The sequence below is a fragment of the Tachysurus fulvidraco genome, chromosome 12, assembly GCF_022655615.1.
Source record: "Tachysurus fulvidraco isolate hzauxx_2018 chromosome 12, HZAU_PFXX_2.0, whole genome shotgun sequence".
In the NCBI taxonomy this organism is placed as follows: Eukaryota; Metazoa; Chordata; class Actinopteri; order Siluriformes; family Bagridae; genus Tachysurus; species Tachysurus fulvidraco.
In genome coordinates this window covers 23,763,148-23,782,142 of record NC_062529.1, presented here as the reverse complement: position 1 = coordinate 23,782,142, position 18,995 = coordinate 23,763,148, and the positions used below count along the sequence as shown (strand labels likewise).

The 18,995-nt window shown below is 40.9% G+C and overlaps 1 protein-coding gene across 1 annotated transcript; it reads right to left on the bottom strand.

Moving 5' to 3' along the window:
- Window positions 1-931: 931 nt before the first annotated feature.
- LOC113657298 (prosaposin) lies at window positions 932-2,779 on the bottom strand. The gene is made up of 4 exons (XM_047821878.1): window positions 2,643-2,779; window positions 1,773-1,846; window positions 1,598-1,684; window positions 932-1,430 (listed from the first exon to the last, which is right to left on the bottom strand). The coding sequence occupies exons 1-4, from the start codon at window positions 2,725-2,727 to the stop codon at window positions 1,260-1,262; spliced, it is 417 nt and encodes a 138-aa protein (XP_047677834.1). The 5' UTR covers window positions 2,728-2,779; the 3' UTR covers window positions 932-1,259.
- Window positions 2,780-18,995: the final 16,216 nt, after the last annotated feature.

Sequence of the window (18,995 nt, the reverse complement as noted above, 5' to 3'; positions counted from 1 at the left end):
TAATTAGAGTATAACTGATGTTAAATACAATGTAGTTTTCTGACACATGAATAAAATACACCCTTGTCAGGAAATTAAGGAGCAAATAATTTTAAGTCAGGCGTGCCTTAAAAGAAGAACACATTACAAAAAGGGTTATAAGAATGAGAAACTTAGAGTAGCTTATCTTCGGGTTTTATTAGTAAAAGGAATGTCTCATTGTGTTGTGTGTGTGTGTGTGTGTGTTCTGATTGAGGGCCCCTATGAGTTCAATCAGAGAAGCCGCATGGGGTTATCTGGTCTTTGTGTAGGCTCCAGTCATTCTGGAGCCAGGTGTGTGTGTAAAACTGGGTTGCTCATCGGTTAATTGAGAAGTAGATGTTGAAATTTAGGGTGCCTGGGGACATGAAATCTAAAATGACCTGTACCAGACGCTACACTGCATTAAAGACAAAAGGTGCTATCACAAATTTGGGAGGTGTGTTTAGACTTGTGGTATTGAATTTAAAATAATTAAATATTTATTTCTGTTTTTTTGCAATATTGCATTAACGATGTACTAAGTCTGACATTTATGTTACTCTTATTTCTGTCTTTATATCCAATGTATATCATCACTTCTAACAATACTTTATGCATACAGTAATATATTAATTCCACTCAACTACAAACTGTTGTAGAAAGGACATTAATTACATTGACATTATTTCCTGTCCTGTGTCACATAAATGAGGATTCACTTCTGTGTCTGGTTCCTCTCAAAGTTTCTCTCATATCATCTCAGGGAGTTTTTTTCTTGCCACCGTCACCTCAGACCTGATCATTAGGGATAGTTTTTTATAGTTGATAAAACTATAGTTGATATAGTTGATAAATAATAATTTTATTTAAACCTTAAAATTTTAAAGATTTTAAAAGATGAAGAGACAAATTGAGTCATTTGAGAAATAAAATTTATTTAAGTAGCTTGAGTAGCTTTTGCTCTGATAGATCCAAGCAATAAATCATTGAAGTGTTACAACAATGTTTTAATAAAATACACAGGTTTTATTATTTTTTTTACTAAATAAAATTTTTTTACAAAACCTCAAAATAATTTTCAATAATTTTTTTAAAACCAAATTCCAGTAATGATTAGTATTTATTTTTAACAGAAATACAGACTTGGGAATATATATTAATAACATTTTTTGGTCACTTCCATAGCAGTTGATTAGGAGACCAGGCTGTCAAAGGGTTTGGACATAAGTACACAGAATAACCACAAAGTATGAAACTATCTAGTTTTCATGTATTATGCACAGGTGGAGTAGTTTGCAGACTAGGCGGGGATTCTTGGCAGACAAGATGATCCTAACCAGCTTTTCTCTGTATTTACTAACCAATGACTTGCAACCTTGTTTTAATTTCAGTTTATTACACACTTTGTTAAGAGCTGCACGGATGTTGTTCTACAGAGAAAAGAAAAATATAATCAGATACTGTAGTCTAGACTATAAAAATATGTGAACACTTAAAATGGATTATACAATGTGAGGCTATCACGTTTAAATTGCTATTCTATATTTGTAATGATGCAAAAAAAAACGCAAGGTTAATAGCTGACGTGTATTCAGACCTTTGAGAGTTGATTTCCAATCATTTTGAAGACTTCATTCACGATTTTTGTGCACACAAGACATAAAGTCTGTGCCTTGTCTGCTTTCTGTGTGAGCAAGAGAGAAGAGATGAGCAAATGAGAAAAATATTGTTTAGAAATCTGACAATCCGATTAGCGAGCTGTTTTTACCTACCTGCAGATTGCGCTCGTACAATTTAACCTCGAGGCCTCTGATTCCGAAGGGCCGATCCTCACACTGCACAGCTCCTGGAGTGGAAATACAACATTTGTAGAAAAAACACTTCGAAAGCAGTCACTTGTAGAGATTGTTAAGGGATTTGCGAGGAAAATTATGTTAACTGAAATGTATAAAAAATATTATGTAACTTAAATCATACAGAAAAAGGAAAAATGAATTTATGATCAATTTAAGCAATGAAATTGTTGTATTTTTTCCCCTTCAATAATGATTCAAAACCTTTTTTCACCACTCATCATTTAGAACAAAAAGCACTCTAAACACTCCTCTTTTTCAAACAAATATCAAACTGGAACTTAAATTAAAATTTTATTTGTCTCACACACAATCATACACGGTACGATATGTAGTGAAATGCTTTCTATGACTGTCCTTGACTTAAAAATAGAAAATGATAAAAAGAAAGTAAAATAAATGAGCAAAAATAAGGCACAAGTAGATACAATATAAAGAAGAAATAAATTTTAAATTCTATATAAAATATATAATCAGAAAATAGAAAATATAGAATCAGATCAGATGTAGGCAAGGCAAGGCAAGTTTATTTGTATAGCGCATTTCATACACAGAGGTCATTCAAAGTGTTTAACATAGAAATTAGAAAACAATTTATATGTAGTGTTGAGTGTAAATATGTGTGTAATATAATATTATATCTGAACTTTAACAATTGCATTGCTCTATTATGTATTATGTAATGGTGTGTTATGTAATTATAATCTATTAATTCTATTATGTATTATGTAATTGTATTAAAGTGCAGATATAATATTATATTTTGTCGTTTATTCACTTGACACTTACCTACAAATAGAAGCAAAACTCCAAGCTGGAAAACAGTCGACATTTTCTTTCTGTCTCGATGCAGGTTGAGTCTGTTTTTGTTCATTTAGGGGGCTTTTATTGTCAAACTCAAACTCCTTTATGCGTCAACGTTAAACTTTCACACTAGAAACTTGAAATTCATTTACACCCACAAGTGTGTATGAACCTTGTGGTAAAAACTTGTTATTGCCACAAATGCTGAGTTTTAATAAATGTACTGATGACTGTTGCACTGTTTATTGTGCTACAGTCAACTCAAATTCTGGCTCCTTTCACATGCTGTGAGAAAAAATAAGATATTCTTTATAAGATATACCTTTATTTGTCCCACAATGGGGGAATTTCTCAGTGCAATTTTATGCAAAATGCGGGTTTTAAAAATATTGGCACTTTTCAAATTATTTTATTTTAAATTTTTTTTGTAGAGTCTCTCTACAAAAAATGGGGGAAAAAACCCCTGGCATCCCGTATCCAGGCTTGGCATGCCTCCACACCTATGTCACTACAGGCAAGTCCCATGGCTTGCAGGAGATGTACCCTGGTGTAAGTTTGGCATTCATATACCTTCTACTGCCATGAGGAGAATTCCTCAATGGTGTTTAGGAAAGGGGAGTACGTTGGAAGGCAAAGATTGATAAAACATTGGTTCATATTGAACCACTCTCTAACCAGGAGGGCTCTGTGAAAACTCACATTGTCCCAAACATCAACAAAAATGGGATGCTCATCCTGCTGCCCTAACAGAGTATCTCGCATGCGATTGAGGAATAAGAGCTGGTGAGTGTTGTAGGGCCCCAGGTTGACATGATGGTGGACAACCGCATGATTGCTGATGGCAGCACATAATGTGACATTGCCACCAAGCTGCCCAGGAACACCAACAATGGCCCGATGGCCAATCACATTACGGCCTCTCCTTCTCCTTTTGGTGAGATTAAACCCAGCTTCATCCATGTACACGTATTCATGGGGTCTTTCCATTGCATCCGGTTGAAGAACCCTCTGTAGAAATAGATATAGTTTTGTGAGTGATACGGGAAAAGTGATTTAAAAAAAAGACCCTCCATTACAATACTACAGTACATTGGTACAGTGATTTACTGAAACATATATTTACTTACAGTATACTGTGGCACAGTATATAATATGTCATACAGTAATTGCTGTCAACATTTACATACTGTACTATAATGTCAAAAAAAGGTAATTACCTGTTCTCTTCTTTAAATCTTTGGATTATTTTGGACACAGTGAATCTAAAGATATTTGGTTGTATGCTTTGTCCAGCCTCCCTCATGCTCATACCATGGACAAGAACATGGTCAATCACAGTAGCTCTGATTTCATCAGATATTACTGTTCTTTGTCTTTGCTGACCACCTCAACCTCCTTTCACACAAACTCTTCCATTCAGACTTCTATCCATTGTAGGGTCTCGCAAACCAGTGTATATGTTCCCTCACATTATTAGCCACAAATGTGATCAATTTTGAGGGTGCATCACAATGAAAATGTGTTGGCAAAGAAAAGTGATTATGGTTTTAGCAAGAGAGTGATTGATTCAATCAGTGGGTTCAGGCAATTGAGCATTCGGTTCAGACAATAGGGTTTAGTGTTTTAGCAATTGAGAAAAACTGTAAATCTTCCTCCCTACCTGAAAAATGAGGCAAAAAAAAAAAGAATTCTCCTGCTATGGAAAAATGGTCTCTGGCATTAAGAAAATACAGATGGGAAGCAAAGTACCTGAAATAAAAAGTGCCAATGTAGTGTCTTTTAGAAGACAGGTGTTCATGATACTGAACAATGGTGTGGATGAGCTTGAGTTGGTTATGAATATTCAGGTTGAGGGCTTTGACTATGTAGTTTTTGTCACGACAGACTGTCATGAAATGCTTTAATTGTGGAGAGACTGGGCACTTGGTCCGTGCATGCCCAGGAAAAGTGAAGACGGATAGAGTGTCAGACAGGAACGCTGATCGGACTGAGCTGACAGACAACAGTGTATCTGGGGAGTGTGTGCCAACTGTAGCTGCTCCCCTTGTGGCTAAGTCTGCTGTAGCCCCTTGCGACTGAGCCCGTAGCGGTGGCCTCATCCATACTGCACCCAGTTGTGACTGTTCCCCTGCAGTAATGGCTGGGCACAATGGAGGTGTCAATGATGCTACAGTGGCAAAACCCGCAGGGGAATTAGCAGGGGCAATTGAACCTACAATGTGTGAAAAAAGAATGGGCGATATGACATGAACTAAAATGAGCTGTGGTAAAGGCAAAAAACAAGCAAAAAAAGTGAGTCAGAGGAGGAAGTAGAGAGCGATGATTGTTCAACTGACTCTAGCTTGTCACAGGTTTTACAACTAGGTGAAGGAGAGGTGGTCTATACAGCTGCACACATCTCTAAGTTTTTAAAGGACACAAATTATGAAAATAAATCCTGTAAATCCTGAAAAGTTTTTTCTGGACACAGAACAATTTGTTCAAGATGTCAGAAAATTAAAGCAAAGTGGTGACCAAACTTAGACGAAATACAAACAAATGAATGTAACTTGTTGGTATGCATAGATCTGATTCAAATTAAAATAAAAAAACAATGTTTAACTATAGAAGTTTAAGAATAATCCACTATATAATAATGAGTGCAATAAGTGTAATAACCCTTAATATTACTGGCACCAGGTATCACAGAAAAAGAGCAATTTTTTAAAAACTGATGAAACAGAAAAGAGCAGATAAAATCTTCCTGCATGAAATGCACGGTCATGCAGGGAACTGTTCGGACTGAGAGAGTGAGTGGAAAGGGCTTGTGTACTGTATTTAAGTCACAATAATTCTCTTAGTGGTGGTGTTGCTCTTATGTTTTCACAGTCCTTTATTCCGCAGTCTTATGAGGTTGAGGAAATTTTAAAAGTACAGTTTAAGAAACAAAGTTTTTGTTTTTATCTGTGTGTACGCTCCTACTCAGAGTGTAGAGAGGATGCTGTTTTAAAATACCTTAAGCACGGCTATTGGTTCTTGTAAGCAGAACAAAGTTTTAATCATTGGAGGTGACTTTAACTGCATGCCGCATCTTAGAAACGACTGTGTGAGTTAATAGAGACATATTGGGGCATTAGTGGCTCAACTGTTTAAGGCTCCTTATTGTTGATTAGAGGATCGGGGTTCAAGGCCTAGCACCACCAAGCTGTCACTGCCCCTGAGCAAGGCCCTCAACAAACCCTGCCCCAAGGGTGCTGTATCATAGTTGCCCCTGCACTCTAACCCAAACCTCCTCTATGTGAAGAAAAGAATTCCACTGTGCTGTAATGTATATGTGGTGATAATAATGGCTTCTATGCCCCCATTCTATTCTATTCTATGAGGTGAGTGATGTATGTAGAAATTTCCACAGAAACCATAGACAATACACATGGTCACACTGCAAGGAAAATATACTCTCACAAGCAAGACTTGATCGATTTTATAGTTTTAAACATCAGCTGAATATTTTAGGTCATGTTTTGTTTATCCTGTGGGCTTTTCTGTCAGGACTCAGCCCGGACTTTGGCCATGTGCATCTGTTTATGTTTTGTGTCACGTGTCTTCCCCGCCCTTGTCTCTTCCTCCTCACCTCTGCACACCTGTTTCTTATGTGTTAATCGTTGTCAGTATTTCGTCGAGCTGCATTGCCTTAAGCGGCGCGGAATCCTCTGTTGTGTTCTAATCGTGTCGGCTGTTGTTTTCTGATGTCATCTTATGTATGGTCTGGCATTGTCTGCACCTTTGTTTCATGTTTTTAGTTATTAAACCAGTTTATTTTTATGCTATCCTACATTTGGGTCTGTTTTATCCCCACGTCAATGACAGAAGGATTCCGCCACTCCTAAGTCCCAGCAGGATAGCGTCAGCTGGGACCGGCTCTGTGGGAGTGGGGTTTTTTTTGTTTTTTCCAGACTGTTTTTCATTTGCCCTGGACATTTGTTTGTTTTGTGTGGGTGACATCGGTCCGCATTTTTCCGGTGAGGAATGCCGCCTCACTTCCCGTTTGCAGTCCATGTCACCAGCCCGAGTTGTGTTTAGTTTTTTTTCAGTGTTCTGCGACATCGCTCCACACCTGTCTGGTGGGGAACGTCGCTTCACTTCCTGTCCACGGGGGGTGTTGCAGGCTTGTGTTTTGCCCTTAATATTTTTTTGCCCTTGATATCGTCATTTGGCCCTTCTGCTTGGCTGTGGACGTCACTCTGCCTTTCTGCTCGGCTGTGGACATCGCTCCGCACTTCTGCTCAGCTGTGGATGTCAATCCTCCCTCCTGGAACTCGTTGGGACTGTTATTAAGACGGATTGGCGAGACAGGAGCCACGCCTCGAGGGAGGGTACTGTCAGGACTCAGTCCAGACTTTGGCCATGTGCATCTGTTTATGTTTTGTGTCATGTGTCTGCCCCGCCCTTGTCTCTTCCTCCCCGCCTCTGCACACCTGTTCCTCATGTGTTAACTGTTGTCAGTATTTAGTCGAGCCGTGTTGCCTTAAGCAGCGCAGAATCCTCTGTTGTGTTCTAGTCATGTCTGCTTCAAGTATTTTCTCAACAGTATGCTCAAATGTCTCAGAGATTGGGGACTCAGCTTGATTCGAGTCAGATTTATGTCGCAAATTTGAGACTTGAGACTTGCTTGACAAAAATTAAAAAAGGACTCGACTTGACATTGACTTGACATTCATGACTTGAGACTTACTTACTTGTGACTTGCACATGTGTGACTTACTCCCACCTCTGTAAGAACATCGCCAGATCTCTTAGAAGTGGTGGAACTCCAGGGTTTGGTGGCGTCCACAGGAATTTGAGGCCACATTGAGGCTCTCAAAAGAAACAAAAAATGCGTTGGATGAGTTGTTGGGCACAACAGTACAGGGGGCGCTGGTCGCTCTTGCTTATAAAGTGTAACAGAGATAGATGCTCCATGCAAGTTCTTTTTTGGTCTGGAAAAAAGAATGGACAGAAAATATTTATACATGCTTTACGAGTCAGGGGAGCCTGTAACTGATCCTACTAGAATTTGCAAGCAGACAGTCAGCTTTTACTCAAAGCTGTACAAAAGTGAGCTCACAGATGTGCAAGAGGTTGAGGAAGTTTTTTTTTCAAGCTTTTCCTAGGCTAACCTAGGGGTCAGTTAGTGAACTCGACAAGGAACTGATTCTTGTGGAGCTAGAGGCTGCACTGAGCAGCATGGAGAATGGGTGGTCACCTGGAATTGATGGGCTGTCAGTGGAGTTCTATAAAGCCTTCTGGTCAGTGTTGGGGCAGGACTTGCTAGAAATACTGAAGAAAAGCTTAAAAGATGGAAGCTGCCTCTGAGTAGCCGTAAGGTGGTCTTAATCCTCTTAACAAAGAAAGGTGATCAAACAGTTGTGGGGAACTGGTGCCCTGTTCCACTAGTATGCACAGACTTTAAGATGCTCTCAAAACCATTAGCAACAATACTGGGGAGGGTATTGGAACAAGTAATTGACTTTGACCAGATGTACTGTGTGCCTGGCAGATCAATTCACGACAATGTACATCTGATTCGAGACATCTCTAGGCTATTTGGGCTGAAGTGTTCTTTTATTTTCATGGACCAGGAAAAGGCTTTTGACCGGGTTGAACACCGCTATTTGTGCAAGAGAGTTTTGGGTTCAACTCAGGGTTTATAGGTTTGTAACAGTGGTTTATGTGCACCTCTTAAAGTGTATAGGGGCATCAGGCAGGGCTGCTCTCTGTCCAGCATGCTATACACCCTTGACATAGAACCAGTACAATGCCAGTTAAGAAGCAAAATTTCTGCTTTACCAATACCAGTTTGCAATACCCCATCCTGTGTATCGGCTTTTACAGATGATATTGTCGTTATGGTGAACGTCAGAGATATGGATGTTTTAACTGACATTATTGTAATAATAATGTTTTATCGTTGGCAAGGGTAAATTGGAAACTAAGTGAAGAGCACCTTGATCCTGGAGAAACGTTGTCTCATTTCACCATGTACTTCAACAGCTATATATGGTTGAAATGACAATAAAAGCTTCTTGACTTGACTTGACTTTTTATGTACCTACCCAAGGAAGAGAGCAGACAAGGACTTATTCAGTTATTGAGCAGGACTGTAGCATTCTGTCTTTCTTTCATGCAGAAGCTCCTAACTGGTCCAGAGAACCTCTCATGGAGAGCAGCTGTGAAAGGGATACTGCACACAGTGGGAGGATAGGGACTGGACAGATCCCTGTTTTTAATGGACAATAAACAACTAAACTTAGCCGGATTACCTGCTTTTTATCAAATTTCAAAGAGCAAAAGAAGAACTGTTCATCACTGTGCTGGCTCCTTGATGAGCCTCATATCCACGGTGCTTGGCTAGATGCAACGAGCAGGACTACACCAACCTTGACAAAAGCTCTGATCTTCTCAAGGACTGTGACACTGTAAAAGCTGGTCGAATTAACATGTCCAGATTTTGCATGCTCAGATGATATAACAACACGGATAAGGGTGAGGTCTGTCCGTGTTGTTACACAGCTTTTACAAAGATGGAGGCCTGCACTCACATTAGAGGAGCACATACAGCTCAAGGACTATTGCGCTGGGGTGGTCAGCCCTGAGGAAGGTGAGCTAAGTCCAACCATAATGATTGAATTGTTGTGAGACACTGGCAGTTACAGGATGGAGTTACAGGAATCTTCCTAGGCTCCAATACTGGTTCTCAGCCAACAAACCTAAATATATGTAAAGATACACCACAACCAATTATTAACTTATCCGTCAGAAGACAGACAGGAATAGATAGTACAAAGAGAAGGAAAAATAGGGAAAGAAAAGAGAAACGTAAGGCAAATAGACATAGGAAAATCAATGTAAAAATACAAAAGGTTGAAGAGTTGGTTGAAGAGTTGAAAGACTTAAATATGAGTTACTAAAAGAAGACAACAAGGGATCAGACACTGTACCTAGACAGCTGGAAGAAGATTCCAAAAGGAAGAAAGATTATAATGCATTAAGTTTTCTTTTCAGATGTTCAGGAGATCTCTTTTCTTTTTCTTATGTTCATGTCTTATGTTTCTTATGTTCATGTATTCAAGATTAATATTGCTTATTTTGACTGTAAACTTAGATGATTATTTTTATTGCAGTGAAATTTTAAAAGCCCACTGTGCATTCGCTGGTGAAATCTGCAAATGAAGTGTTTTAACGCTTTTTTTATAGCAAATTTTCGACAGCAAGAGAAAGTTTCAGTCATATATAATCACAGTTTGGCAGCTGCAGGGAGTAAACTGCAACTGTATAACCATACTGTATATAGAATTGTTAACCTTAAAGATGAGGAAAAAATATGAGTAGCACTCTGAGGATCACAGACGATAAATCTTTGGAGGACAAGATTTGATGTTGGCTGTTGAAAACCCCAAGAGGGGGCCAGACTCGACAGCGAAATCCAACTTGCAATAGTAATGTCACAAACTGTATAAAGGCTTGTCTTGAATTACATTTTGTGTGCATTCAACTAGAGGCAAGCTTAGTGATTTATATTCAGTTATTGCTAATAGTGGGTGCATCATAGGTCAAATGCAAGCTTACACACTTGGAGAGTGTTTCTTGGTTTGTTATAATCTTTGCACTTTAATTACTTTTACTTATTCTAATACTGTTTGATTATTTTCTGTTTGTAATTTTCTTTTCTTTTACTTTACATATATTACACACATTTATCTGTATTAAATTGCTTTTAATAAAAATAAGGCCTACCATTGTGAGGATCCTGCAAAGACAAAAAGGTCTAAGTCTGACTCTTTCATTTAAAGATTCAAACAATAGAATAGGTAGAAGACCTTGAAGAGGATCCTTTGTTAGAAGACAGAGGGACTTCGAAGGACACCTGCGTTCAAGGTAAGACCAACTCTGATAGTTGGTCTTGTGTTTTCAAAACTAACCTGTGCAAACTAGGACACATTTCTTAGTGGGATTGTGGAAGGTTTCCTAGACAAACCGAAAACATGTGTCACTAAAGAACACGTACTTCAGTATTAATTGCTGCCAGAGGTCTCTGGTCCCCTTCTGGGAGATCTGGGGGGGAAAAGACGCTACAGCAGTGTTTCATAGGCTGGTAAAAGCAAGGATTTTTGTTGATTTTAAGTTTTATAAAAGCATGAATGATCTTAGAAAATTCCAGCTGATTCAGAGCTATTGTAATGAGGCATCGTAAGGCTGATGATCCATTTGCAGCTTTTTATTAATCATAGACAAAACAGGCATGGTCAGGGCAGGCAAACACAACAACATAGTGCAGGCAGAAATCGTAAACGTAAAACAGGCAAAACGGTCAGGACAGGCAGCAAACGATCAAGAAACCAAAGACAGGAACAGAGTCAAAAAAACAGAACAGGAAACAAACATGGAAAAGGCTCAGACTGACTGCAAAAGCCAATCAAGACTTCGCACCGGGGTCAAGTTCAAGTGCGCTTAAGTAGCATGGGAAATTGGCTACAGCTGGCTGAGTAATTGGCCCCGGTGCGGGAATTGTGGGAACTGCAGTCAGAAAGTGTCTAGTACTCCGGAGACGCTTCTCTATGTTTATTGCACAGGAAGCGAGGCAGGTGCTCCAGCCATGGCAGAGCCCCAAGGCATGGAAGGTGGGTGAGATGCGTTACGTGGGATGTAGAGCAAAGCGGTAAGACACTGGGTTTATACGTCTGACAATTTTGAAAGGACCCACGTACTTAGGACTGAGCTTCCAGCAGGTCAGGCGGAGACGGATATCGCGAGTGGAGAGCCAGACCCACGGGCATGAGGTCTGTAGCGGGTTTGACGAGTGAATTTTGCGCGTATTCTGCCCACATAATGTATTTACTCCAGTCGGGCTAATTGTTATGGCAGTATGACCGAAGGAAGCTGGTGATTTCCTGGTTCAGGCTCTCCATCTGCCCGTTCGCCTGTGGGTGTTACCCCGAGGTGAGGCTGACATTGATGTCCAGCTGTTTGAGGAACGCCGACCAGACTTGTAATGTGAATTGGGGCTCGCGGTCAGAAACTATGTCCTTGGGCAAGCCGAAAAAGCAAAACACGCAGTTGCAGAGTAGTAGAAGTTTAGGTAGTGGGATCAGGCGGCAAGCTTTCGAAAACCGGTCGATGACGGAGAGGATTACTGTATAGTTGGACCTGGGCAGAGAGTGATGTGAGACCAGGGGCACTGTGGGATTGGCAGAGGCAGCAGTAATCCAGCAGGGAGAAGGTGAGAGGCTTTCGAGGTGTTATACACAGTGCAGTTCTTGACATAATCCCGCATGTCAGCTGGTATTCACGTCCACCAGAACTGGTTCTGTGCAAGGTGCATTCTGGTTCTGTGCGCCCTCTAGCCAGTGACACCGCTCCTCAAAAGACGATTTCATGGCGAGTAACTCACGGTCCCTGACATCGTAGCGCTCCATGGGTGACAGTTTTCATGAGAAGTACGCACACAGAAACATTTTGTTCGCTGGGCCCTGGCACTGGGACAGGACAGCTCCGATTCCTGTGCTGGAGGCATCCACCTCATCTCTATAAATGGTCGGGTCAGATCAGGATGATGGCCGATGGCACGAGGTCAAAAAAAACAGAACAGGAAACAAACATGGAAAACGCTCAGACTGACTGCAAAAGCCAATCAAGACTCCGGCGCCAGGGGACTGCGGACCCTGGGCGCAGTATTGGAAGACGCGAGCCGGCCCCCGGTCAAGGACCTCTCCCCCTCTGCCACCACGGTCTTCGAGATCCCCAACCAGAACTGCTTCGCTCCCCTTCTCGAGACAGACCGCAACACTGTGATCATTGGAGACTCCATTGTCCGCCACGTCCGTGCTTCTGTGGCTAAAGGTAAGGCTGTGGTTCTTCATGCCGGCTCGAACGACACCAGCCTGAGGCAGTCGGAGATCCTGAAGAGGGACTTCAACACCCTGGTGGAGACGGTTCGCAGCACAGCGCCCGTGGCGAGGATCATTGTGTCTGGACCTCTTCCCATGTACCAGTGAGGAATCGAAAGGTTCAGTAGACTTTTTGCTTTAAATGGATGGTTACAGTCATGGTGTCAGGCTCAGAATTTACTCTTTATCGATAACTGGAATGTTTTCTGGGAGCGTCTTAGGCTGTTCCGTGCTGATGGCCTGCATCCCAGCAGAGTTGGAGCGGAGATCCTCTCGGACCACATCTCCAGGGCGCTGCATACCTTCTTACTGGTAAACTATGATTTAAACCTAAATTTCAATAGCCATCCTGCACCTCATCACATTGATACAAATGCACACATAGCTCATCCTATAGAAACTGTGTCTGTTCCCGGAGTAGTGAGTCAAAATAATCTTACTGTAATTATACCAGAAAAATGGCAAAGAAACAAACAAAAACCATTAGATCACTTGCACTCAAAACACTTATCGTAAATGAAATCATCTCAGACAACAGCCGTACTGCACTCTGCCTTACTGAAACTTGGATTTAAACCAAATGAATACATCAGTCTAAATGAGTCTACACCATCAGGATATATCTATAAGCATGAGCCTCGTCAGATTAGTTGTGGAGGTGGTGTTACCACTATCTTTAGTGATTTCCTTACTGTTACTCAGAGAACATAGCATATATTTAGTTCTTTTGAAGTGCTTGTTCTTAATGCTGCACTCTTGCACATGCACATGAAAAAATCCATGATGTCTTTTGCTATAGCAACCGTGTATTGACCCCCAGACCCTACACTGATTTTCTTAGAGACTTTGCAGATTTTCTCTCAGACCTATTGGTTAACTTTGATAAAGCATTAATTGTAGGAGACTTTAACATTCATGTTGACGATACAAACAATGCTTTAGGACTCACATTCATGGATCTACTCAACTCATTTGGGCTTAAACAAAACATTGTTAGAGCAACATGTCATCTTAATCACACACTAGATTTAATAATATCACACGGAATAGATGTCACTGATATCTATATCATACCTCAAATTGATGACATTACAGACCATTACCTCATAATGTACACACTACCCATAGAACAGACTAACTGTGTCTCACCACGTTATCGACTCGGTAGAACTATTATTCCGACCACTAAAGACAGACAAGAAAGACAGTTAAGCTGATCTGTCGACTTCTTACTGTACCCTTAAACACAAACGATCTAGATGTAATGACTAACAGCATAGGCGCTATCTTCACTAGCAGATTAGACACTGTTGCCCCAATCAGATTAAAGAAAGTTAGAGACAAAACACCTGCACCGTGGTAGAACAGTCATACTCACACCCTCCAGAGAGAAACCCGTAACATCGAGCAAAAGTGGAGAAAAACTAAATTAGAGGTTTTTAGATTTGCGTATAAGGTCAGTATGTCCAGCTATAGACAGGCTCTAAAAGCAGCTAGGGCTGAGCACCTGAGCAAACTCATAGAAAATAAGCAGAACAATCCCAGGTTTTTATTTAGCACAGTGGCTAGTTTAACAAAAAATTTGAAATATGAACACACTATTCCATCACAGTTCAGTAGTGAGGATTTTATGAGATTCTTTACTGATAAAATTAAAAGCATCAGGAACAAAATAGGTGATGGTCAACATGTGAGAGCAGCTTGTGACTCAGTCTCACCTAAAGTGCTACACTCACAACTACAGTGCTTTACAAGTACAGGACAGGAAGAGTTAGATAAGCTTATTACTTCAGCTAAATCAACAACATGTTCACTAGACCCCATCCCAACTAAATTACTGAAAGAAGTGCTATATAAAGCTGGTGAGCCTCTTCTTAATATTATTAACTCCTTGTTATCTTTAGGTTACGTCCCTAAATCTTTCAGTTATTAGGCCCCTCATTAAAAAACCCAATTTAGATCCTAATGAACTATCAAATTACAGACCTATTTCACATTTTCCGTTTATGTCTAAAATACGACGCAGAATCAACGGGGAAATGACGTGGCGGCAGGACGTTTTTTTTATATCAATGAAAGGTGGTGTTCTGATGTAATTGAGTTAAATAAGATGTGCTGTCCAGATCTTGAATTACTCTTCATTAACTGCAAACCGTTCTATTCGCCACGGGAATTTTGCTCGGTCATTCTGGTGAGTGTTTACATTCCATCGCAAGCGCACGTGAGCTCGGCCCTACAGACACTCGCTGATCTGATCACAGAGAGTGAGCAACATCACCCGGACTCTGTAGTAATAATTCTTGGGGACTTTAATAAAGCGATTCTTTCATGTGAATTGCCTAAATACAGACAGCATGTTACATGTCCCACCAGAGACAGTAACATACTGGATCACTGCTACACTGTAATAAAGGATGCATATCACTCTGTCCCACGGGCAGCTCTCTGATCACTGCTTAGTTCATCTGATACCGACCTACAGGAAGAAACTGAAATCAGCTAAACCTGTGTTAAGGACTGTAAAAAGATGGACTAAGGAAGCAGAGCAGGACTTACAAGCCTGTTTTGCTCTCACGGATTGGACTGTTTTTGAAGCTGCTGCCTCTGACCTGGACGATCTCACAGAGACTATAACATCATATATCAGTTTTTGTGAGGATTTGTGTATTCCTACCAGGACTCACTTAACCTATAACAATGACAAGCCATGGTTCACTGCGAAACTCAGCCAGCTCCGTCAGGCTAAAGTGGATGCTCACAGAACTGGGGATAGATTCTTGTACAAACAGGCCAAATACACACTGGAAAGGAGATCAGAGTGGCAAAGAGGAATTATTCCAAAAAATTACAGATTCAGTTTTCCTCCAATGACTCAGCTTCAGTGTGGAAAGGTCTGAAAGCCATCACCAACTACACAACACCATCCCCCAGCACTGTGGTGAATCAACAATTGGCAGACGACCTGAATGAGTTCTACTGTAGGTTTGAAAAAGCCCAAAATCTCACCTTCTGTATCCCCCGAATCAGTCACACCTTCAATTCAGTTCAGTGAAGATGTCTTCAGGAAGATCAAGAGAAGAAAGGCTCCAGGCCCAGACGGTGTTTCACCAGCCTGTCTGAAAGCCTGTGCTGATCATCTGGCCCCAATCTTCACGCGGATATTCAACACGTCACGGGAGCTGTGTGAAGTACCTTCATGCTTCAAAAGCTCCCCCATCATCCCCATCCCAAAGAAACCCAAAATCACCGGAATTAATGACTACAGACCTGTGGCTCTAACATCTATGGTCATGAAATCATTTGAAAGACTGGTTCTGGCTTATCTGAAGGACATTACTGGATCCTCTGCAGTTTGCCTACAGAGCAAACAGGTCTGTGAATGATGCAGTCAACATGGGACTGCATTATGTTGTGCAGCATCTGGACATACCAGGGACTTATGTGAGGATCCTGTTTGTGGACTTCAGCTCTGCTTTCAACACCATCATCCCATCACTCCTACAGCCCAAATTAACCCAGCTTTCCATGCCCTCCTCTGTCTGTCAGTGGATCACCAGCTTTCTGACAGACAGGCAGCAGCTAGTGCGACTGGCAAAACTCAAATCTGGCACCCGCACCGTTAACTGTGTTCTCTCCCCACTGCTCTTCTCCCTGTACACGAATGACTGCACCTCTAATGACCCCTCTGTCAAGCTCCTGGACGATTCAGGACGATGACGAGTCTGCTTACAGACTGGAGGTTGAGTGGCTGGCTGTCTGGTGCAGCCTTAACAACCTGGAGCTGAACATGCTCAAGACAGTGGAGATGATAGTGGACTTCAGGAGAAACCCCCCTGCTCTCCCCCCACTAACCATCATGGACAGCATTGTCACAGCAGTGGACTCATTCAGATTCCTGGGAACCACAATCTCCCAGGACCTGAAGTGGGACATTCACATTGTGAAAAAGCCGGCTGTAAATATTTTTTTTTGGGGGGGGGGGGCAGCAAGCATCGGGGTCCATGGGCCACAGAGTGGAATCAGCCACGAACGCCCAAATGCCCTACAGTGCCTCCGTCCAGCCCAGTCCCGTGCACACCAGTGACCGAACCTGTTCTCATGGCTACCGTACCGGCGAGCTCGGCTGAGGTCCGTGCTAACCGGCTGGTCTCCAAACTGGCGGATACCCCGATGAGGTCGGCATCCCTAAGCCGCCAGCTGGACCAGCCGGGTCGCCGGAACCAGCCGAGTCGACGGAGCCAGCCGAGTCAACGGAACCCGCCGAACCGACCGGGTCGATGGAACCGACCGGGTCGACGGAACCGGCCGAACTGACTGGGTCGACGGAACTGGCCGAACCGACCATCCGCCAACAATGTTCATTTATCCTGAGCTAATTGTATGCTAACATAATCAACCAGCCCTTTAACAATGATCTTGCACAGAAAACTGTTTCCAGGAATCTTTTCTGCTCGGTCCTGAAAGAAAAGAAGCACACAAAAACAAACAAAAAACAAGAGATGTCAGAAAAACACAAAAATATGTACGTTTCAGTTCATGGATCAGTTCCTATGGTTAGTTTAGTTATGGACATTTTATAGAAACAAATTTAATCAATTATTTCTTGAAATGTTTGATGTTGACATTTAGAATTTTTCTGTTGAGGAATTAAAAAGTGAAATTTGAAAGAATTAAAAAAATATCGTGAATTAAAATAAAAAAAATTATAGATGTATGTTATGTATGGTATTTGTAGAAAATTAATCGTTATAAGAAATTTAAAATATTATTAAGCAGGTCAGACAGCCACTTCTTCAACCCTGTAATTGATGTAATTTACAACCTGTGGTCCAGGATCTATGATTTTCATGATTTTGTGACAGAACTCACATGATCAACGTTCGTATTTATACATTTAGAGATTCAATCACCAAAGTCAACTCAGGAAAAGAAAATTTTACTTCTATTAAAAAAATACAAAATGTTAAACAAAATGTTCATGAAATAAATCCATACTGAACACGTCAGAGGAATTTATTATATGTAAATTCAGTGCAAAATCTGATCATCTGAGGTACAATGCAAATAATCCACTGTCCATTTTCTACATCGCTTAAAATTTACAATGAGAAAAAACAATTGTGTGTTGTTTCTGAGTTCAGACCATGTTAATATCACCGTCTCGGACTGCAGACGGTTCTCATGTCGAAGGCTTTCACACTTTAGAATAAGCGTAAATGCAAATAAATGTATTATGTTATTATTGCATCAGAATCAACATTTTATCACAATAAATCTTAAATCTTGTGGCTGCCGATTTTTTTATTTTCCTAAAACGTCCAGAAATATAGGTACAAATTAACTTTATACATATATGAACACAGACCTCAGTGTCAGAGCTCTAAACAATCCAACATTGGAAAAAATGGGAAAAAAAGAGTTTGTATGGTTTTACGTTAATTGGAGGGACTAAATAAATGTATGGAATAAAGAAAAACAAGTCGTAATTATAAACTATAAATTGTTAAATGTATGACAAGTTGTTTTATAATAAAAACCAAATTGCATATATGAGGCGATTACGATGTATGTTTACAGACAAAGATCCTATGATCGGTAGAGGTTTGAATATGATCAGTCTTAAATTTTAAATGTATTAAAGTTTACTCATTCATTCATTCATTTTCTGCCGCTTATCCGAACTACTCGGCGTCATCGGGCATCAAGGCAGGATACACCCTGGACGGAGTGCCAACCCATCACAGGGCACACACACACTCTCATTCACTCACACACTCACACACTACGGACAATTTTCCAGAGATGCCAATCAACCTACCATGCATGTCTTTGGACCGGGGAGGAAACTGGAGTACCCGGAGGAAACCCCTGAGGCACGGGGAGAACATGCAAACTCCACACACACAAGGCGGAGGCGGGATCGAACCCCCAACCCTGGAGGTGGGAGACGAACGTGCTAACCACTAAGCCACCGTGCTCCCGTTGTATTAAAATTTAGATTTATATATTAAAAAAATCCCTTTTTCATTAAATTAAATGTAGAAGGCATAAAGTAAAAGTAAAATGAGAGTGAAAATGATGCTTTAATACAGAGCATCATCCAGGGAACACCAGAACACCAGACTGACAGTGAAGCATGGTGGTGGTAGCATTATGCTTTGTGGTTGTTTCTCTTCAACTGGTCCAGGGGCACTTTTCAAAATATATGGGAAATACAGTAGCTCTAAATACAAACTATTTTGGCATAAAACCTTCTGCCCTTTTTCCCCCCAAAAAAATCTTTGAACGGTCCAGTAGGAGCACAGACCTCAATCCCATCAAAAACCTATGTAATGACCTAAACGAGGAAGATCCCTAATAATTTGAAGAATCTTGAACTTATTTTGCAAAGAAGAGTGGGATAAAATTCCAGAAGTCTTGAAAAGTCTAGATGTGT